This window comes from Heterodontus francisci, chromosome 2 (genome assembly GCF_036365525.1).
Source record: "Heterodontus francisci isolate sHetFra1 chromosome 2, sHetFra1.hap1, whole genome shotgun sequence".
In the NCBI taxonomy this organism is placed as follows: domain Eukaryota; kingdom Metazoa; phylum Chordata; class Chondrichthyes; order Heterodontiformes; family Heterodontidae; genus Heterodontus; species Heterodontus francisci.
In genome coordinates, this window is record NC_090372.1 from 32,566,433 (window position 1) to 32,590,039 (window position 23,607).

Genomic DNA, 23,607 nt, shown 5'->3' on the forward strand with positions numbered 1-23,607 from the left:
ACCAAAAGCTAGAAAGTGGGATTAGGCTGGAGAGCTCCTTCACAAGCAGCAAAAACACAGTATACTGGATAATCTCCTGTGCAGCAAATTTCAATGATTCCATACAAAATTATAGTGACTGCAGCTGGGATGTTTACACTAGAAAAGGAAAGGTTCATTTGTGATCTTATTGAAAGCCCTCAAGTTTAGCACAATCACAGATTCTAGAAGAGTGCATAGCCTCAAACTTAGATTTAGATACTTTATGTACAGGCTGGTGAATTGCATCAAATGAAGTCAGTGGGGGCTGATAGGATCAGATAGAATTGGATAAATAGCTGGTGAAAAATTTGGTAGAGAGAATGAGAGTTCTCATAGCATATGATACTCGCTACACACTAGCCAGATGGATCACAGTGTCTCTTTATCTTTTTAAACTGTCCACAATCAGAGTCGTGCATTTGTTTTTCCCCAGATTTCATAGCCTAGTGCTTGTTGCAGAAACTCTGGGATGAACACGAGGACGTGATTGAACTTTGGTTTCTCGTGACTAATAGTTTCACTGGAATTTTCTCAGTATAAATTAAACATGTAGTAAAGCAAATAATTTTTTGAATAAGACCTTGGTACCTTCAGATGCTGAACTAGATATTTCCACAGATGAAGGGTCAAGCACCTCTGTTGATACAGATTTCAGTGGCGATTTTGTATTTGATTCCGATGTTGATTGAGACATGCATTGTAGAAGACTCATCTGGGATCTGTGAACTTTTGGACTCCTTTGCTCAGAGATCTTGAGAGGATCACTAATATCCTATTTTTAAGTTTAAAAGAAAAGAGGTGATTAGCTTCTTTGTGCATTTGATTATTTGTACAACAAATATCAAGAATATGAAGTGAGAAGTAATGAAATACAAGTTTATTACAATTGTGAGGAATACATGACAAATTTCTCAAAACTGGCATCAGTGCTATGAGCAAACAAACAATAACAGACATGAAATGGTACATTCGGCCTGGCCCACACAATGGTGATGCCTTATCACAATATATACATTCCACCCAACCTGAAACCATGTGTTGCTTGCTGTATGTTTCTAATGGCTCATTTATATGAACCATTAAATATGATCATTTGTTGTGCTGCGGAAAGGAGATAGAGGGGAGATGGTATAGTGGTAATGTCACCAGAGGTGGCGGCACAGTGGTATACAGTCAGGAGGGAGTTGCCCTCAACATTGACTCCGGACCCCATGAAGTCTCATGATATCAGATCAAACATGAGCAAGGTAATCTCGTGATTACCACCTACCACAGAAACCACCCCTCCCCCTTGGCTGATGAATCATTTCCTTTCCATGTTGAACACGAAATGGATGCAACACTGAGGGTAGCAAGGGCATAGAATGTACTCTGAGTGCAGACTTCACTGTCCATCACCAAGAGTGACGCAGTAGCACCACTACTGATCGAGCTAGCAGAGTCATAAAGGACATAGTTGCTAGACTGGGTCTGTAACAGGTGGTGAGGGAACCAACAAGAGGGAAAAGTCGATTTGACCTCGTTGTCACCGATCTACTTGTCACAGATGCCTCTGTCCATGACAGTATTGGTAGGAGTGACCACCGCACAGTCCTTGTGGAGATGAAATCCCATCTTCATGTGGAAGATGCTCACCATCGTGTTGCGTGGAACTACCACCGTGCTAAATGGGACAGATTACCAACAGATCTAAAACTGGGCATCCATGAGGCCCTGTGGGCTATCAACATCAGCAGAATTGTATTCAATCACAATCTGCAACGTCATGGCCTGGCATATCCCCCACTCTACCATTACCATCAAGCCAAGGGACCAAACCTGGTTCAAAGAGTGCAGGAGGGCATGCCAGGAGCAGTACCAGGCATACCTAAAAATGGAGGTGTCAGCCTGGTGAAGCTACAATCCAGGACTACTTGCATACCAAATAGCCTAAGCAGCATGCAATAGGGTTAAGCGATCCCACAACCAACGGATCAGATCTAAGCTCTGCAGTCCTGCTACATCCAGTCGGGAATGGTGGTGTACAATTAAACAACTAACTGGAGGAGGAGGCGGCTCCACAAATACCCCATTGTCAACAACAGGGGAGCACAGCACATCAGTGCAAAAACAAGGCTAAAGGATATACATAGGCAATTTGCCACGTTGCTAGTGTTGTAGCTATACTGGAACAGCTTGGCTAGGGGCGCGGCAAGTTCTGGAGTCGAAGTCTTCAGTACTATTGCTGGAACGCATCCATCTTCAGCCAGAAATGCTGAGTGGTTGATCCATCTCGGCCTCTTCCTGAAGTTCCCAGCATCAGAGATGACAGTCTTCATCATATCTGATTCACTCCACGTGATATCAAGAAAAGGCACCGGATACTGCAAAGGCTATGGGCCCTGACAATATTCCAGCAATAGTACTGAAGACTTGTGCTCCAGAACTTACCGGGCCCCTAGCCAAGCTGTTCCAGTACAGCTACAACACTGGCAACTACTCGCCAATGTGGAAAATTGCCTAAGTATGTCCTTTACACAAAAAGTAGGACAAATCCAACCCGGCCAATTACCGCCCTACCAGTCTACTCTCGATCATCAGCAAAGTAATGGAAGGAGTCATCGACAGTGCCATGAAGTTGTACTTGCTCAGCAATAACCTGCTCACTGACACTTAGTTTGGGTTACTGCATTACAGCCTTGGTCTAAACAAACATGGACAAAAGCGCTGAACTCAAGAGGTGAGGCGAGAGTGACTGCCCTTGACATCAATGTAGCATTCGACCAAGTATGGCATCAAGGAGTTCCGGCAAAACTGGAGTCAATGGGAATCAGGGGGGAAACCTTCCGCTGGTTGGAGTCACACCTAGCACAAAGGAAGATGGTTGTGGTTGTTGGAGGTCAATCATCTCAGTCCTAGGCCATCACTGCAGGAGTTCTCAGAGTAGTGTCCTAGGCCCAACCATCTTCAGCTGCTTTATCAATGACCTTCCCTCCATCATAAGGTCAGAAGTGGGGATGTTCGCTGATAATTGCACATTGTTCAGCACCATTCGCGACTTCTCAGATACTGAAGCAGCCCGTGTAAACAATATCCAGGCTTGGGCTAATAAGTGGCAAGTAACATTTGCGCCACATAAGTGGCGGGCAATGACCATCTCCAACAAGAGAAAATCTGATCATCTCTCCTTGATGTTCAATGGCATTACCATTGCTGAATCACTCATCAACATTCTGGGGGACTACCATTGACCAGAAAGAAAATGAACTGGACCAGCCACCTAAATACTGTGGCTAAAAGAACAGGCTGGGAATTCTGCAGCGAGTAACACATCTTCTGACTCCCCAAAGCCTGTCCAACATCAGGAGTGTGATGGAATACTCTCCACTTGCCTGGATAGGTGCAGCTCTAACAACACTCAAAAAGCTCGACATCATCCAGGACAAAGCAGCCCACTTGACTGGCACCCCATCCACCTTCAACATGCATTCCCTTCACCAACAGTGGCAGCAGTGTGTACCATCTACAAGATGCACTGCAGCAACTCACCAAGGCTCCTTCGTTAGCACCTTCCAAACCTGCAACCTCCACCACCCAGAAGGACAGGGCAGCAGATGCATGGGAACACCACCACCTGCAAGTTCTCCTCCAAGCCACACATCATCCTGACTTGAAACTACATCGCCATTCCTTCACTGTCGCTGGGTCAAAATCCTGGAACTCCGTTCCTAACAGCACTGTGGGTGTGCCTACACCCCAAGGACTGCAGCAGTTCAAGAAGGCAGTTCATCACCACCTTCTCGAGGACAATTAAGGATGGACAATAAATGCTGGCCTTGCCAGCAAGGCCCACATCCCATGAACGAAAAAAAATTCATGTAACTGTTTACTGTAATACTACAAAGCTCTGACTGCATCAGATGGCATTTGCCTTGAAGTTAAAAGTAAAAGTCAGAGAGCACCAAGCAGACGACTGGTTAAAAATTAAAATTGAACAGGGATCCTATTAAATTTGAGATAACATTTTACTAGAAAGTTACTAGTAAATCTACTGCTGGTGGTTACTTTTATTGAAATGCAAGTTGTGAAGAATGAACTAACGAGACACCGATTATGATGAAAATTCATTTGGGGGTTATTACCTTCATCTAGTGAAAGTGTAAACAATTTAAGTTGAGACAAAAAGTATCAGTAAATTTGGACTCAAACAAAACTCTGTTTCCCGTATCCTAACTCACACCAAGTCCTATTCACCAGTACCCTGTGCTCGTTGACATACATTAGCTCAGTCCAGCAATGTCCCAATTTTAAAATTCGCATCCTTGTTTTCAAATCCTTGCATGACCTCAGCCCTCTCTCTCTTTAACTTCACGAGCTCTATAACCCTCCAAGACGTCTGGGCTCCTCCAGTTCTGGCCCCTTGCATACCCTTGATGTTAATTGCTCCACCATTGCTGACCGTGCCTTTGTCCTGGAATTACCTCTGCAAACCTCTCCATCTCTCTCCTCCTCTAAGTTACTTCTTAAAACCTACCACTCTGACCAAACTTTTGATCACATGTCCAGCTTATGTACCTCAGTGTCAAATTTCATCTGATATTGTTTGTTCTATTATGCTAATGGCTTCGATGGATGATAGTTCAGCAAGGAGACCAATTGCTGTTGTCTCATATGTGATATTAAACCAAATCTTGATTTGCAGATCCAACTGCAAATATTACATATGAAGTCACAGTTGAAGGGAAGGGTGAAGTCACTGGCTTTACATAGGAAATAGGAGGACTAAGCCATTTGGACCCTTAAGCTTGCTCCGCCACTTAACTATATCATGGTTGACTTTCTACCTCAACGGCGGCACAGTGGCGCAGTGGTTAGTGGCGCAGTGGTTAGCACCGCAGCCTCACAGCTCCAGCGACCCGGGTTCAATTCTGGCTACTGCCTGTGTGGAGTTTGCAAGTTCTCCCTTTGTCTGCGTGGGTTTTCCCCGGGTGCTCCGGTTTCCTCCCACAAGCCAAAAGACTTGTAGGTGATAGGTAAATTGGCCATTATAAATTGCCCCTAGTATAGATAGGTGGTAGGGAAGTATAGAGACAGATGGGGATGTGGTAGGAATATGGGATTAGTATAAATGGGTGGTTGATGGTCGGCACAGACTCGGTGGGCCGAAGGGTCTGTTTCAGTGCTGTATCTCAAAAAAAAAATCCCTTGATATCTTTAACATCTAGAAATCTATTGAACTCTGTCTTGAATACACTCTATGACTGAGTCTCCACAGCCCTCTGGGATTGAGAATTCCAAAGATTCACCACCCACTGAGTGAAGAAATTCCTCCTCATCTCAGTCCTAAATGGCCTACCTCTTATTCTGAGACTGTCTCCCCGGGTTCTAGAAACCCCCAGCCAGGAGAAACATCCTTCCTACATCTACCCCGTCAAGCCCTGTAAGAATTTTGTATGCCTCAATAGGATGCTTTGCAGCATGTTCGCTTGTCCTGTAGGGTCCTGATTCTGTTCTCTTCAAACATCGAGATTGCTTGATGACAGAGCCTTCTCCATTTAGATCTGTCCATGGTTGTTTTATCCCCATGTAATGGGGTCCAACTAAGAGGTTCTGAGATTGGCTTTCAAAATGTCTTTGCAAAAAAGTTTGCAACATCCTATGGTGCGGGACCCTGTACTCAGCTGGCAGCAGAATACTGCCTTTGGCATGCAGAAATCCTCCATGGCCGACCCAGCAAAGCTGAGCTCTGATGAGCATGCTTGTGATACCAGGTATGCAGCACCTTGCATGAACTTCGGTGTTAGGGATTTTGTCCTGCCACTTGATGTCCCAGATAGACCTTAAGTAGCGACGGTGAAATTCATCTACTTGCTCTATGTGATGCCAGTAGGTTGTCCATGCCTCACAGCCATACAGAAATGATGTGAGAACCACTGTCTGGTAGACTTTGACCTTTGTTTTGAGAGACAGACTCCATGCTCTCTCCCAAGCCTGTGGATGAGCCTGCCGAATGCTGAAATTGCTTTTGCCAGGCAATGGGTGATTTCATCATCCAACATGGTGTTGTAGGAGAGGATACTCCCAAGATAGCAGAACTTCTAAACTGAGTTGAGGTGGTGTTTTGTTGATTGTGACTATGGGGTATTGGAGTTTGTGACCAGGAGCAGACTGGTACAACATCTCCATCTTTTCCAGACTTATTGTAAGGCCGACGTGTCCTGAGGCTTTGACAAAGTGGTCAATAAGCAGCTGGATACCCTCTAGACAGTGTGCTGAGAGCACAGTCGCCAGCAAACAAGAGTTCACTTAGTAGCTGCTCTTTGATCTTTGTGTGAACCTTGAGCCTTTGCAGATTGAAGAGGTTGCCCTCTGTACTGAACTGAAGGTGTACTCCTACATCGAGATCTTGGAGTGCATACAAAAGCATAGCCGAAAAGTAGACGGCAGACAGAACTGGAGTCATTATGTAGCCTTCCTTGGTGCCATTGGTGACAAGAAAGGCATCTGATAAGGCACCCATTTGCACTTGCCATCATGAAATGAACGGATGACCCTGATAATCCTTTCAGGGCAGCCATATTTATAGTGCACTTCCCACAGGCCTTCATAGTTTACTGTGTTGAAGGCCTTGATCAGGTCAGTGAACACAATGTAAAGGTCCTTGGTCTGTTCGCGGAACTTTTCTTGAATTTGATGTGCCGCAAAGATCATGTCGACTGTTCTTTGTCCAGAACGAGAGCTACACTGATACTAGCTATCATCTTCTTCTTTGGCCTCCTTGTCTCTCTAGAGACAATGGGTAAGCGCCTGGAGGTGGTCAGTGGTTTGTAAAGCAGCGCCTGGAGTGACAGACTCTTCCACAGGTGCTGCAGATCAAATTGGTTGTCGGGGCTGTTACACAGTTGGCTCTCTCCTTGCGCTTCTGTCTTTTTTCCTGCCAACTGCCAAGTCTCTTTGACTCTCCACACTTTAGCCCCGTCTTTTTGGTTGCCGCCAGCTCTGGCGATCACTGGCAACTGACTCCCACGACTTTTGATCAATGTCACAGGACTTCATGTCGCATTTGCAGACGTCTTTAAAGCAGAGACATGGACGGCCGGTTGGTCTGATACCAGTGACGAGCTCGCTGTACAATGCATCCTTGGGGATCCTGCCATGTTCTATGCGACTCACATGGCCAAGCCATCTCAAGCGCCGCTGGCTCAGTAGAATGTATATGTTGGGGATGTTGGTCGCCTCGAGGACTTCTGTGTTGGGGATACGGTCCTGCCACCTGATGCCAAGGATTCGCCGGAGGCAGCCAAGATGGAATGAATTGAGACGTCGCTCTTGGCTGACATACGTTGTCTAGGCCTCGCTGTCGTACAGCAAGGTACTGAGGACGCAGGCTTGATACACTCGAACTTTTGTGTTCCGTGTCAGTGCGTAAGAGTCTGTAAGAGGAGTGACAATCCTGTTATAAATACCCCTTGCAAGAATCTCTCCTGCTGTGGAGAGAAGTGAAATACTGCAATGACTGTCAAAGATGGACTTGCTTCCCTTCCATTTGCAGAGGTGAGTTATGGAAACATCCTTGCAATCTTGGAGCACAATGCCCTGGTTCTAGATTAAGCAGAAGAAGCTAGCGAGTTTCCGAACCGTGAGTTCCTCCGTGCTTGAAAACTTCAGGCAGAATGCCATCAGCTCCCAGAGATTTACCCACAGATAGCTGCTTTATGGCCTTAGTGACTTCAGCTTGAGACGGATCGAGGGCAAGCTCATCCAGAAAGCACATTATGGATTCTTGGTTCAGGTGATTGTTAAAATGCTCTGTCCAACGAGAGAGAATCTCATGCCTGTTCGTTAGGAGCTGATTGTTGTCTGCTGAGAGGATGGCAATCACACTGTTAGCTTTGGGGCCATAGACAGATTGGAAACCTTCATGGAATGCCTTCAGGTTATGCCTATAGGCAGCTTCCTGAAGGCTCTGCAGCTTTGTTCCCCCATCATCGGTTCTTTATCCCTCAGTTTGGCCTGCAGCATGTTTTGCTTGATGGTATCTGATTTTCTTGCCAGTGATTTTTTTTTTGTCAGATATGTAGAATCTGTAAGAATTGCGCACATCATCTAGTAACTTGGCTAATTCTTGGTCATTCTTATCAAACAAATCTTGGTGCTTCCGTCTGACAAATCCCAGGATCTCAGATGCCATTAGTGACATCCCTTAACTTCTTGCAAGAATCTTCAATGTTTAGGTTATCCTCAGATACCAATAAGCTCTACGGCTAACATCCACTATGCTAAAAGTGCTACAAAAATGCAAGTTGTTGTCCTTGTTAAAAAAGTATAAAGTCCTTCAGTTCTGTTGCACAGAATTCTATGAAACCATAAACCTAAAACAAAAAAGCAGTCATGATCTTGGATTTGAACAAGTTGTAAGCATATACACAAATTTCTTGAGAATAATCCCTTTATCTAATTACCACATTGAAAACAAGCATCTATACTTTGGTTTTAAATACTTGGGTATGATAAACAACTAAATTAGTTTATGTAAAGTATCTCAATTGAACTTATTAAGCTGGGTTGTTTAAAAATTAGATCCTCTTAACAGCTTACAATCTCTTCCCACTAACTTCAACCTACATTGGAAGATCAGAGACAAACAGAGCGAGAGAGAGAGAACGGTGGGAGCAGAGGTTTAAAAAGCGTGCCAAAAGCCCAGAGACTGGCAACAGACAGAGTGAGAGCAGAGCAAGAAAAAAAAATAAAATTAAAAAAAATAATCGAAAAGTGACATCAGAGTGACGTCACAATAGACAGTGAGAGCAGGGAAACAGAAAGCCGCTGGGATGAGTATACAGGTAAGCTTTTAATTTAATTTAAATCAAACATAGCATAACACTTGATTGATTTATTAGTACATGAACTAAAAACTATAGTGAATTTTATAATTTAGAATACAGAGCGCGAGAGAGACCAGTAGTGTATTGTTTCAAATTAGGACAAGTTGATACATAAGCTGTATTAAGTATTATTAGTGTTTATCAGTATTTGTAAGGTTTACAAAAAGTAGTAAGGTTTATTAGTATTGGCAAAGCTTTATCATCATTGGTAACGTCTATTAGACTCACGGAGCGCAGATTAAAAGCAGAGTGTGGAGATTCGAGTTTGGTGAGTGGCGAGTTCAGTGAAGGGCGCAGAGATGCTCCATTTTTCCTTTTTTTGTACTCTTTTAACCCTCCACTATTTGGTTCTTGCTTTGGTGTAGTGGAAGGAGCATTTTGGTGAGTATCTGGTAAGCTGTGACATCACAGGCAAGCAGGTAGGTGATTGGTTTGGGAAGAAGCTACCCATTTGGTGAGTATCTGGCAAGTGCTTAAGGTCCATTCTAATCCTAACATTATATAAAAAAAAACTGAATAAAATAATTAAATAGTTAATTAAAACACATTAAGGGTGGCAGGACAGGTAATGTGTCACACCTGCAGCACATGGGAGCTCCTGGATGCCAGTGTGATCCAGGGCAAACACGTCTGCACTAAGTGTTTGTAGCTCGAAGAGCTTCGGCTCAGAGTCATTGAACTGGAGTCCAAGCTGCAGACACTGAGACACATCAGGGAGGGGGATCATTGGACACTTTGTACCAGGAGGCGGTCACACCCCTTACGATAGGGTCTTCTGATTTAGTTAGTGATCAAGGACAGGAGAGTGTGGCTGCAGCTGAGGCAGGTAAGGGGACCCAGAGAACAGGAGTGCAGGAGCCTCAGCCTTTGCAATTGTCCAACAGGTTTGAGGTTCTTTCAGCTTGTTTGGATGTGAGTGGGTCTGCAGGGTGGATGAGCAACCTGACCATGGCATCATGGTACAGGAAGCCATTCAAGTGGAGGGAGAAAAAAGGAATGTAGCGTTAGAAGGGGAGCGTATAGTTAGGAGGATTGACACTGTTCTCTGCAACAAAGAGCGAGAGTCCAGACAGTTGTGTTGCCTGCCCGGTGCCAGGATTCGGGCCATCTGCTCAGGGTGGGAGAGTAACTTGGAGTGGGAGGGGGAGGATCCAGTCGTCGTGGTCCATGTAGGTACCAATGACATAGGCAGGACAAGGAAAGAGATTCTGCATAGTCAGTATGAGGAACTAGGCACCAAGTTAAGAAGCAGAACCTCAAAGATAATAATCTCTGGATTATTACCTGAGCCACATACTAATTGACTTAGGGTAAATAAGATTAGGGAAATGAATGCATGGCTGAAAGACTGGTGTGGTAGAAGTGGGTTCCGGTTCGTGGGGCACTGGCACTAGTACTGGGGAAAGTGGTGGCTGTACTGTTGGGATGGCCTACACCTGAACCGTGCTGGGGCCAGCATTCTAGTGAGCCACATAAATAGGGAAGTGGAGAGGATTTTAAACCGAATAGTGGGGGCAAGGGATCAAATCTGGAAAGATATGGTAAATCAATGAGCAAGAGAGAAAGGTATTAATATGGGAAGTGATAAACAAACTGGGACAGGAAGGGACAGAGCGTACAAATCTACAATCAACAGATAAGGCTAGAGGTTCCAAAAATAATAAAAAGGACAAAACTAAAGGTTCTATATCTGAATGCACGTAGCATTCGAAACAAAACAGATGAACTAAGTGCGCAAATTGAAATAAAGTATGATCTGATAGCCATTAGAGAGACATGGCTGCAGGATGACACAGATTGGGACCTGATATTAAAGGGTACATGGCATTTAGGAAGGACAGGAAGCCAGGAAAAGGGGAGGGGTAGCTCCGTTAATTAATGATGGTATTAGCACAATAGAGAGGGATGGCCCAAGTTCAGGAGACCAGACGCAGAAGCAGTTTGGGTAGAGATGAGGCAAGAAGTCACTGGTGGGAGTGGTGTACAGGCCACCTAACATTAACCACACTGTAGGACAGGGTATAAAGGAAGAAATAATGGCAGTTTATCAGAAAGGTACAGCGATCATTACAGGGGATTTTAACCTACATATAGACTGGAAAAATCAGATGGGCAGAGGTAGCCTAGGTGAGGAGTACATAGAAAGTTTTCAGGACAATTTCTTGGAACAATACGTTCTGGAGCCAAACAGACAGCAGGCTATACTAGACCTGGCATTGTGCAATGAGATTGGAGTAATTAATGACCTCATAGTTAAGGCACCCCTAGGTAGCAGCGATCATATGATTGAATTTTACATTCAGTTTGAGGGAGAGAAGAGTGAGTCCAAGACTAGTATTTTAAACTTAAATAAGGGCAATTATGAGGGCATGAAAGCAGAGCTAGCTAAAGTGAACTGGCAAATTAGGTTAAGGGATAGGTCAATAGAGATGCAGTGGCAGACATTTAAGGGGATATTTCAGAATACACAGAATAGATACATTTCAACGGGAAAGAAAAATTCCAAGGGTGGGACCCGCCATCTGTGGTTAACTAAAACAGTTAAAGATAGTATCAAACTTAAAGAAAAAGCCAAATTTGCACAAAGATGGGATGCAGGTCAGAAGATTGGCCAGAATATAAAAAATAGCAAAGAATGACTAAAAGGTTGATAAGGAAGGTAAAATTAGAGTACGAGAGAAAGCTAGCTAGAAATATAAAGACAGATAGTGAGAGTTCCTATAGATATTTAAAAAAGAGTAAACAAAGTGAGTGTTGGTCCTATTGAAAGAAAGTCTGGGGAATTAATAATGGATAATGAGATGGCAGATGAATTGAACAGATATTATGCATCGGTCTTCACTATTGAAGATACAAGTAACATCCCAGTATTAGCTGTAAGTCAGGAAATGGAAGGGAGGAAGGAACTCAAGAAAATTACAATCCGACCAGGGAAGTGGTACGGAACAAATTGTTGGAGCTGCAGGCTGACAAGTCCTTGGGTCCTGATGGACCTCAACCTAGGGTGTTAAAAGAAGTGGCTAGTGAGATAGTTGATGCACTAGTTTCAATTTTCCAAAATTCTCTAGATTCTGGGAAGCTACCATTAGATTGGAAAATAGCGAATACAACTCCTTTATTCAAAAAAGGGAGGGAGACAGAAAGCAGGAAATAAAGGCCAGTTAGCTTAACATCTATCTTAAGGAAAATGCTAGAAGCTATTATTAAAGATGTTATAGCAGGCATTTAGAAAAATTCAAGGTAATCAGGCAGAGTCAACATTGTTTTGTGAAAGGGAAATCATGTTTAACCAATTTATTGGAGTCCTTTGAGGAAGTTACATGTGCTGTGGATAAAGGGGAACTGGTGGATGTATTGTACTTAGATTTCCAGAAGGCATTTGATAAGGTGCCACATCAAAAGTTATTGCAGAAGATAAAAGCTCATAGTGTATGGGGTAACATATTGGCATAGATAGAAGGTTGACTAGCTAACAGGAAACAGAGTAGGCATAAATGGGTCATTTTCTGGTTGGCAAGATGTAACAAGTAGTGTGCCACAGGGATCTGTGCTGGGGCCTCAACTTTTTACAATTTATATAAATGACTTAGATGAAGGGACCAAAGGAATGGTTGCTAAATTTGCTGAGGACACAAAAATAGGTAGGAAGGTAACTTGTGAAGAGGAAATAAGGGGGCTACAAAGGGATATAGATAGGTTAAGTGAGTGGGCAAGGACCTGGCAAATGGGAGTATAATGTGGGAAAGTGAGAAATTGCCCACTTTGGCAGAAATAAAAAAGCATATTATCTAAATCGTGAGAGATTGCATAAATTGGAGATGCAGAGGGATCTGGGTGCCCTAGTGCATGAATCACAAAAGGTTAGTATGCAAGTACAGCACGTAATTAGGAAAGCTAATAGAATGTTATTGTTTATCGCGAGGGAATTGAATACAAAAGTAGAGAGGTTATGCTTCAGTTATACAGGGCTTTGGTGAGACCACATCTGGATTACTGTGTACAGTACTGGTCTCCTTATTTAAGGAAGGATGTAAATGCATTGGAGGCAATATAGAGAAGGTTTACTAGACGAATATCTGGAATGGGTGGGCTGTCTTACGAGGAAAGATTGGATAGGCTAGGCTTATATCCTCTGGAATTTATAAGAGTAAGAGGCGACTTGATTGAAACATATAAAATCCTGAGGGGTCTTGACAGGGTGGGTGTGGAAAGGATGCTTCTCCTTGTGGGAGAATCTGAAACTAGGGGTTACTGTTTAAAAATATGGGGTTGCCCATTTAAGACAGAGATGAGGAGAATTTTTTTCTCCCAGAGGGTCGAGAGCCTTTGGAATTCTCTTGTTCAAAAGGTGGTGGAAGCAGAGTCTTTGAATATTCACAAGACATAGGTAGATAGATTCTTGATAAACAAGGTGGTGGAAGGTTATCAGGGGGAAGGTGTAAATGTAGAGTAATCAGTTCAGCCATGAACTTTTTGAATGGCAGAGCAGGCTCGAAGGGCCAAATGGCTGACTCCTGCTCCTAATTCTTTGTTCATATGTACAAGATGTAGTTTTTTCTATCTAGGAGAGGTGGATTTACACTGTGCAAGTTTCTAAAGAAGAGTCGCTATTTTACATCAATACTACAGCTTTGAGAAATGTATACCTCAGACAGCTTGGAGAAGCAGTTTTCCCTTTTCTTATCAGCACTCCACAAACTGCCCCTCTGAAAACGATTGCGAACATTAGCCAGCTCTCTTTCACGCTCCTGAAAAACAATTACAACAGCAAAACTATGAAAAGGGAATATTCTGGCTTGACACCAAGTGTATTTAATATATAAATAAAACTGACTGAATAATATTCCAAGGTTATGGAAATTGCAACACTAAAACTGCCAAAATTCATAGCATAGTCTAAATTTGAGTTATTAATGAGCTAAGAAAGCAGAATTGAACAGAAGAGGCAGTTTATTTTAAAATTCTATCAACTAATGCAATCTTCCTTAAATTTCCACTTTACACTACATGCACCTGTGGGAATGTGGGTTCATGTATCTCAATGTTGTGGGCTGTTTGTGGGATCAGCACACAATGCATTAAACAACTTTCAGTTCTGCTGAACAGGGATGCTTTGTAAAGGATGAGAAGCTGAAGGAATGGGAAGGTCACTCATCCGTGCCTTGAAGGTCTGGGACATGTTGTTTGGTCACTGCTTATAGTAATAAAGTGATTGACGAGCTTAATCAGAACATATAACTATGGTAACAGAATCATTGGGAGAGATTGAGATGAAAATGAGTACACCTTATTGACTCCATATTATGTGAAGTCTGTTCTGTGTGTCTTATATTGTAGTTATGTTATTATGCATAGAATGTGGAGATCAAAAAGTGGAATTGGTATAAATGTTTTGCACAAACCACTGTTTGCTGTAGTCAGGCTGAAATTGTAAAGCATGGTACCTGAGCTCTTAAAGTGAATCGTGAACACAATAATAAAGAATACTATAATTATATAGAATTGTACTGTATGATTTGACTAGGTACTCATGTTGGATTGTGTAACGTGAGCTCATGAAAGACAAAGATCTGATTCTGCTGTTGTTACAACTGACATTTGTGTTGAAATTAACAAAAGAAAATAGAACTGGAAAGCAGTCCAAAATATTGTCTCAAGTTCCCAAGTTACATTGCATGCACTCATTCAACATTGAAAGTAGAGGAAAGAAGCTTCATCAATCTCCCATTCTTTCCCTTCTAACACATGCACACACCTGGCACTGCACTATTAATTTTTTCCATACAGAAATTGAACTTCTAAAAAGTAGTAGTTATTCAAAATGCACATGCAATTGAGAATCTTATCACAACAGGAAAACAAGAAGATTGGAAGTAAGGAAGAAAGGGGAAATGAGTGAGCCAGAAAATTCAAAGTTTTGGTTTTAAACAAATTATTTTGGATAATATGCGACAATATTAATACATAAATCTTCTGCAGTTTTAAAAAAAGGTCCATTAGGTTCAGAAATGCTACCAACTGGATAGGATATAAATAATACCACCCAAACTCTTGATTCTAGTTTAAACTAAGCTAATTAATTCCAAATGTATTTGTGGTGCAAATAAGTTGCAAATAACCGAACCAGAAGCATGAATTTATTTAACTTAATTACTCCAGCTTAAGATACGGTAGTTGTAAGCCTGCTAGAGTAGCACAGGTTGGCAACTGTGACTCTCTATACACCAAGGAGATTAGAGGTCCCCTACAGAATGGAAGGGTAGGGTAAAACAATTATAGTTTTTACTGTTTGTCTGAAGACAAGCATCTATGGAGTGGAATAAGACTGGGAGATAGGTGATGATTGTGATCTGGTCTCAGGAAAAGTGCAGTCACTATGAATGAATCTTTTGATACTCTACCCTCAAAGAGCTTCTGGACTTCACTCGCTACATGGGCCGAAGGGCCTGTTTCTGTGCTATATAACTATGAGTCTACACCTGTCTTCCAACTGAGAAAACAGTTCACCAATGCTCCATGCTGACTCCACTCTAACTTAACCTTCGTTATCCTACCAAGGGACTTCGATTTGAACTCTGGACTCCTTTCTATTATCTCCTATCTACTACCTATTTCCCATTGGCCATCAGGTTTTTAATGGATCCTATTTTTTTTTTTAAATTCATTCATGGTATGTGGGCGTCGCCGGCTCGGCCAGCATTTATTGCCCATCCCTAATTGCCCTTGAGAAGGTGGTGGTGAGCTGCTTTCTTGAACCGCTGCAGTCCATTTGGGGGTGGTACACCCACAGCGCTGTTAGGAAGGGAGTTCCAGGATTTTGACCCAGCGACAGTGAAGGAACGGCGATATAGTTCCAAACCAGGATGGTGTGTGACTTGGAGGGGAACTTGCAGGTGGTGGTGTTCCCATGCATTTGCTGCCCTTGTCCTTCTGGTCGGCAGAGGTTGCAGGTTTGCAAGGTGCTGTCTAAGGAGCCTTGGTGCTTTGCTGCAGTGCATCTTGTAGATGGTACACACTGCTGCCACTGTGCGTCGGTGGTGGAGGGAGTGAATGTTTGTAGATGGGGTGCCAATCAAGCGGGCTGCTTTGTCCTGGATGGTGTCGAGCTTCTTGAGCATTGTTGGAGCTGCACCCATCCAGGCAAGTGGAGAGTATTCCATCACACTCCTGACTTGTGCCTTGCAGATGGTGGACAGGCTTTGGGGAGTCCGGAGGTGAGTTACTCGCCGCAGGATTTCTAGCCTCCGACCTGCTCTTGTAGCCATGGTATTTATATGGCTATTCCAGTTCAGTTTCTAGTCAATGGTAGTCCCGAGGATGTTGATAGTGGGGGATTCAGCAATGGTAATGCCATTGTATGTCAAGGGGAGAAGGTTAGTTTCTGTCTTGTTAGAGATAGTCATTGCCTGGCACTCGTGTGGCGCGAATGTTACTTGCCACTCATCAGCCCAAGCCTGGATATTTTTCAAGTCTTGCTGCATTTCTACACTGCTTCAGTATCTGAGGAGTTACGAATGGCGCTGAACATTGTGCAATCATCAGCGAACATCCCCACTTCTGACCTTATGATTGAAGGAAGGTCATTGATGAAGCAGCTGAAGATGGTTGGGCCTCGGACTCTACTCTGAGGAACTCCTGCAGTGATGTCCTGAAGCTCAGATGATTGACCTCCAACAACCACAACCATCTTCCTTTGTGCTGGGGTGACTCCAACCAGCGGAGGGTTTCCCCCCCCGATTCCCATTGACCTCAGTTTTGCCAGGGCTCCTTGATGCCATACTGTGTCAAATGCTGCCTTGATGTCAAGAGCGGTCACTCTCACCTCACCTCTGGAGTTCAGCTCTTTTGTCCATGTTTGAACTAAGGCTTTAATGAGGTCAGAAGCTGAGTGGCCCTGGCGGAACCCAAACTGAGCAGGTTATTGCTAAGCAAGTGCCACTTGATGGCACTATTGATGACACTTTCCATCACTTTACTGATGATTGATGGGGCGGTGGGGCGGTAATTGGCCGGATTGGACTTGTCTTGCTTCGTGTGTACAGGACATACCTGGGCAATTTTCCACATTGCAGGATAGATGCCAGTGTTGTAGCTGTACTGGAACAGCTTGGCTAGGGGCGCAGCAAGTTCTGGAGCACAGGTCTTCAGTACTATTGCCGGAATATTGTCAGGGCCCATAGCCTTTGCAGTATCTAGTGCCTTTAGTCTATTTGTTTATTATCTATTTGTTTTCTGTGCCCATTTGCGTGCCCGTTTTAGCTGCCACTTGGGATCCAAACCTATCACTTCTATTTCCACTTCTTTGCCTCTTTTCTCTTTATCCATCCTACACCCTTCTCTTCTATTGTCATACCTCCTTTCAATTCGCCCATCCCAGGTACTCTGCCCTCCCAATTCCCAACCCAACTCTTCAGAACTCCTCTACCTTTCTGCTGTCCCAGGCTTGAATCCCTTCTGCATAAATCTACAGCTTCCCTCTGTGCATCTCTTGACATCCTCTGAAGGACTTATCAAGGCATGAGGCACTGGCTCATTATGAGCAGAAACCCAAATTGCCTCCGTTCTACTCTCTTGCTGAACTTTCCACCCAACACACCTGCTGCCTTATCAATGTCCTTCCAGTCCAACTCACCCCTCTCACTCTCTAGACATGCCAGCACATCTGTTCTCACCGCCATCCTGCCCCGCATCTCCCTCCAGAATATCCATTCACTGGAGTACGATAACATAACCCACCAAGTTATCTTCACTGCTTTCCTCCCTCAGCACCAAACGACTTATCCTCAGTGATTTCAAACCCCATTTTAATCTACCATGTTCTCTCTCCCAAGTTCACTGCCCTCTTATCCTCCCTGGGTATTGTCACTGGACTAGTAACCCAGAGACCCAAGGTATTGCTCTAGGGACATGGGTTTGAATCCCACCACAGCAGAAGGTGGAACTTGCATGCAATTAATAAATCTGGAACTAAAAGCTAGTCTAATGATGGCCATGAAACCATTGTTGATTGTTGTAAAAACCTATCTGGTTCACTAATGTCCTTTAGGAAAGTAAATCTGCTGTCTTTACCTGGTCTGCCCTACATATGACTCCAGATCCACAACAATGTGATTGACTCTGAAATAGCCTAGCAAGCCACTCAGTTGTAACTGACCGCCACAAAGTCAATAAAAAAAGAATGAAACCGGATGGACCACCCGGCATCAATCTAGGCACCGGAAACGACAATGGCAAATCCAGCCCTGTCGACCCTGCAAAGTCCTCCTTACCAACATCTGGGGGCTTGTTCCAAAGTTGGGAGAGCTGTCCCACAGACCAGTCAAGCGCCTGACGTAGACATACTCACAGAATCATACCTTGGAAACAATGTCCCAGACACTGCCATCACCATCCCCGGGTATATCCTGTCCCACCGGCAGGACAGGCCCAGAGGTGGCGGCTTAGTGGTATGCAGTCGGGAGGGAGTTGCCCTGGGAGTCCTCAACATCGACTCTGGACTCCATGAGGTCTCATGGCATCAGGTCAAACATAACCAAGGAAACCTCCTGCTGATTACCACCTACCGCCCTCCCTCAGCTGATGAGTCAGTACTCCGCCATGTTGACCACCACCTGGAGGAAGCACTGAGTGTGGCAAGGGCGCATAATGCACTCTGGGTGGGGGACTTCAACGTCCATCACCAAGAGTGGCTCAGTGGCACCATTACTGACCAAGCTGACTGAGTCCTAACGGACATAACGGCTAGATGCAGCAGGTGGTAAGGGAACTAACAGGGAAAAACCTACTTGACCTCGTCCTCACCAATCTGCCTGCCGCAGATGCACCTGTCCATGACAGTATTGGTAGGAGTGTCCACCACACAGTCCTTGTGGAGACAAAGTCCTATCTTCACATTGAGGATACCCTCCATCGTGTTGTGTGGCACTACCAACGTGCTAAATGGGATAGATTTCGAACAAATATAGCAATGCAAAACTGGGCATCCACGAGGCGCTGTGGGCCATCAGCAGCAGCAGAATTGTACTCATCCACAATCTGTAACCTCATGGCCCGGCATATCCCCCACTCGAACATTACCATCAAGCCAGGAGACCAACCCTGGTTCAATGAAGAATGCAGGAGGGCATGCCAGGAGCAGCACCAGGCATTCCTCAAAATGAGGTGACAACCTGGTGAAGCTACAACCCAGGATTACTTGCGTGCCAAACTGTGTGAACAGCAAGCGATAGATAGAGCTAAGCTATCCCATAAGCGATGGATCAGATCCAAGATCTGCAGTCCTGCCACATCCAACCGTGAATGGCGGTGGACAATTAAACAACTAACTGGAGGAGGTGGCACCACAAATATCCCCATCTTAAATGGGGGGAAGCCCAGTACATCACTGCGAAAGATAAGGCTGAAGCATTTGCAACAAGCTTCAGCCAGAATGGCCGAGTTGATGATCCATCTTGACCTCCTCCTGAAGTCCCCAGCATCACAGATGCCAGACTTCAGCCAATTCGATTCACTCCACGTGATATCAAGAAACGACTGAAGGCCCTGGATACCGCAAAGGCTATGGGCCCCGACAATATTCCAGCAACAGTACTGAAGACCTGTGCTACAGAACTTGCCGCGCCCCTAGCCAAGCTGTTGCAGTACAGCTACAACACTGGCATCTATCTTGCAATGTGGAAAATTGCCCAGGTATGTCCTGTACACACAAAGCAGGACAAGTCCAACCCGGCCAATTACCGCCCCATCAGTCTACTCTCAAGCTTCAGTAAAGTAATGGAAGGTGTTATCAACAGTGCCATCAAGAGGCACTTGCTAGCAATAACCTGCTCAGTGACACTCAGTTTGGGTTCTGCTAGGGCCACTCATCTCCTGACCTCATTACAGCCTTAGTTCAAACATGCACAGAAGAGCTGAACTCCAGAGGTGAGGTCAGTGACTGCTCTTGACATCAAGGCTCAAGGCAGCATTTGACCGAATATGGCATCAAGGAGCCCTGGCAAAACTGAGGTCAATGGGAATCGGGGGGCAAAACTCTCCACTAGTTGGAGTCACCCCGAGCACAAAGGAAGATGGTTGTGACTGTTGGAGGTCCAAGACATCACTGCAGGAGTTCCTCAGGGTACTGTCTGAGGCACAACTATCTTCAGTTGCTTCATCAATGACCCTCCTTCAATCATAAGGTCTGAAGTGGGGATGTTCGCTGATGATTGCACGACGTTCAGCACCATCTGTGACTGCTCAGATACTGAAGCAGTCCGTGCAGAAATGCAGCAAGGCCTGGACTTGGGCTGATAAGTGGCAAGTAACATTTGCGCCACACAAGTGCCGGGCAAAGACGATCTCCAACAAGAGAATCTAACCATCTCCCCTTGACATTCAGTGGCATTACCATCGCTTAATCCCCCACTATCAACATCCTATGGGCTACCATTGATCAGAAATTGAATGGAGTAGCCATATAAATACCATGGCAACAAGAGCAGGTCAGAGGCTAGGAATCCTGTGGCGAGTAACTCACCTCATGACTCCCCAAAGCCTGTCCACCATCTACAAGGCACAAGTCAGGAGTGTGATGGAATACTCTCCACTTGCCTGGATGGGTGCAGCTCCAACAACACTCAAGAAGCTCAACACCATCCTGGACAAAGCAGCCCACTCAATTGGCACCCCATCCACAAACATTCACTCCCTCCACCACCGATGCACAGTGGCAGCAGTGTGTAGCATCTACAAGATGCACTGTAGCAACGCACCAAGGCTCCTTAGACAGCACCTTCCAAACCTGCAACCTCCACCAACTAGAAGGACAAGGACAGCAAATGCATGCGAACACCACCACCTCCAAGTTCCCCTCCAAGTCACACACCATCCTGACTTAGAACTATATCGCTGTTCCTTCACTGTCGCTGGGTCAAAATCCTAGAACTCCCTTCCTAACAGCACTGTGGGTGTATCTACCTCACAAGGACTGCAGCAGTTCAAGAAGGCAGCTCACCACCACCTTCTCAAGGGCAATTAGGGATAGCCTAGCCAGCGATGCCCAAATTCCATGAATGAATTTTTAAAAAAACTTCCTCTCCATAAAAACTCGCCAACCTATATCCGTGGCCACCTCCTTGACCTTGCCATCTCACATGGTCTTGCTACTCCCAATGAACCAATCACAGATAAGGTCATCCCGGATCACTCGCCACCCACATCTCCCTTCCATCCCAAAGCCTACTTCCTTCTGTATATGCTTCTGGAAAATACTATTCACGAATTCACTGATAACTGCACTTTCAAAATCCCAACTATCTAGCCTTTGGTCCTCCGTTCATCATAATATTTCTGCAGCTACTGATTTGCTCAATCACACCCTTACCTCCACCACTGATGTCCAAATCCCCAATAAAACTATCACACCCTCTCACCCTGGCACGACCCTCATCTCTGCTCCCTGCAGACAAATGAAGCAGACTTGAAAGGATATGCCAGACAACTGGCTTAGCCATTCACCACTACATCTAACTGGACCACACAAAGCATGTTGGAATGCAAAGATAACCCCCGCTTCTTTCCTCTACTGCAAACCATCTTAAACACCTCTCCCCTGTCTCTTTCCTCCACCCTCGCCTCCAATATTAAGCACAAAGAGCTCATGGACGTCTTTGTCACTAAGATTGATCTGCTGCTTTCCTCCCTTCCACCAGCCCATTGAGACAAGCTTCTTCCAAGTTCTCCTTGCTCTAACCCTGAACTCTCACTTTTCTTTAATTTCTATTCTATCTCCTCTTATGGCGTCAAAGCTGACCTTGTCCACCTCCTGCGCTCTCAACCCTATTCTCGCTAAACTGCTGACCCTCCAACTTCCCTTCCTGGCCCTCTTGTTAACAGTTCTCTCTCTTCAGGTATTGTCTCTTGCTCCTTTAAATCTGCCATCACCACCTCTGTCCTCAAAAAATAAGCCCTTGGTCCTTGCAAAGGCACCACCCCATCTCCAACCTCCCTTTCCTCTCCAAAGTCCTTGAATGGAATGTCACCTCCCATATCTGTATCCATCTTTCCCAGAATTTGATGTTTGAATCCCTCCAGTCAGATTTCTGCTCCTGCTACAGTAGCAAAAAGAGCTCTTATCAAAGTCGCAAATGAAATCCTATGTAACTGTGACAAAGGTAGACTATCCCGCCTCATCAGACCTGTATGTAGCTTTTGACACAGTTGATACACCATCCTCCTCCAAACTCTCTCCACTGTCGTCCAACTAGACAGGACTGCACTTGCCTGGTTCCATTCTTATCCATCTAATCGTGACCGGAATATCACTTACAATGGCTTCTCTTCCCGCTCCCACAGTTATCTCTGGTGGCCCGCAAGGATTTATCCTTAGTCCCCTCCTAATTCTCACTGAGAAGATTCACTTCGGCAGTATCATCTGAAGCACAGTGTTAATTTTCACATGTGTGCTGATGACACCCAGTTCTACCTCACCACTAGCTCTCTCGACTCCACCACTGTGGCTAAATTATCAGACTGCTTATCTGTCATCTAGTACTGGATAAGCAGAAATTTCTTCCAATTAAATATTGGAAAGGCTGAAGCCACTGTCTTCAGTCACTGCGCCAAAGTCCATTCCCTCGCTACTGACTCCATCCCTCTACCTGGCAACTGTCAAAAACCAAACTATTGGCAACCTCGGTGTCATATTTGACCCGGAGATGAGCTTCTGATCACATGTCCGCCAATCACTAAGACCGCCTATTTCCACCTCCTTAACATTGCCTGACTTCGCCCCTGCCTCAGGTCAACTGCTGCTAAAACCCTCAATCATGCCTTTGTTACCTCTACACTTGATTGTTCCAACACAATCCTGGCCGGTCTCCCATATTCTACCTCTGGAAACTCAAGGTCATCTAAAACTCTGCTGCCCGTGTCCTTAATCACACCAAGCCTTGTTCATCAATCACCCTTGTGCTCATTGATCTACACTGGTTCCCAGTCAAACAACATCTTGATTTTAAAATTCTCATCCTTGTTTTCAAATCCCTCCATGGCCTCACCCTTCCTTAACTCTAATTTTCTCCAGCTACGCAACCCTCCGAGATATCTGTGCTCATCGAATTCTGGCTGCTTCAGCATCCCTGATTTTAAGTGTTCCAGAATTGGTGACCATGCCTTGACCTGCTTGGCCCCAAGCCCCTCTATCTTCCTTAAAACCCTCATTCTTGGACCAAGCTTTTAACTATCTGCCCCAATAACGTCTTCTGTGGTTTGGTGTCTAATTTTGCTTTAAAATGCTCCTGTGAAGCACCAGAATGTTTTATTCTGTTAAAGATGCTATATAAATACAAGCTGTTGTTGTTGGGTCTGTTCATATACTTTATCAGTTTCTAAAGTCACAGGTTGTGGATTCAAGTCCCACCCCAGACAGCTGAACATATAATCTAGGCTAATATGCCAGTGTAGTACTGAGGAAGTGTTGCACTGTCGGAGGTGCCGTATTTCAGATGAGACGTTACACCAAGGCTCCATCTGCTCGCTCAGGTGGACATAACTGATACCTTGCACTTCATAGCCAAAATTAATCCCTCAACCAACAATCACGAATACAGATTAGCTGCTCATTATCACATTGTTGTTTATGGGATCCTACTCAAAAGCAGTGACTACACTTCAAAATGTACTTCATTGGCTGTAAAATGTTTTGGCACGTCCTGAGGTCATGAAAGGCACTATATAAATG

The 23,607-nt window shown here is 44.6% G+C and overlaps 1 protein-coding gene across 3 annotated transcripts in view; it reads right to left on the reverse strand.

The window, feature by feature from the left end:
- Window positions 1–23,607, reverse strand: part of anln (anillin, actin binding protein) — a 113,019-nt gene that overhangs the window by 56,347 nt on the left and 33,065 nt on the right. For all 3 annotated transcript variants that reach the window (XM_068056683.1, XM_068056674.1, XM_068056667.1), the window contains exons 7-8: window positions 13,532–13,633; window positions 610–793 (exon numbers count right to left, since the gene is read on the reverse strand). In XM_068056683.1, the coding sequence (XP_067912784.1) occupies window positions 610–793; window positions 13,532–13,633 (286 nt within the window). The remainder of the gene's footprint in view (window positions 1–609; window positions 794–13,531; window positions 13,634–23,607) is intronic.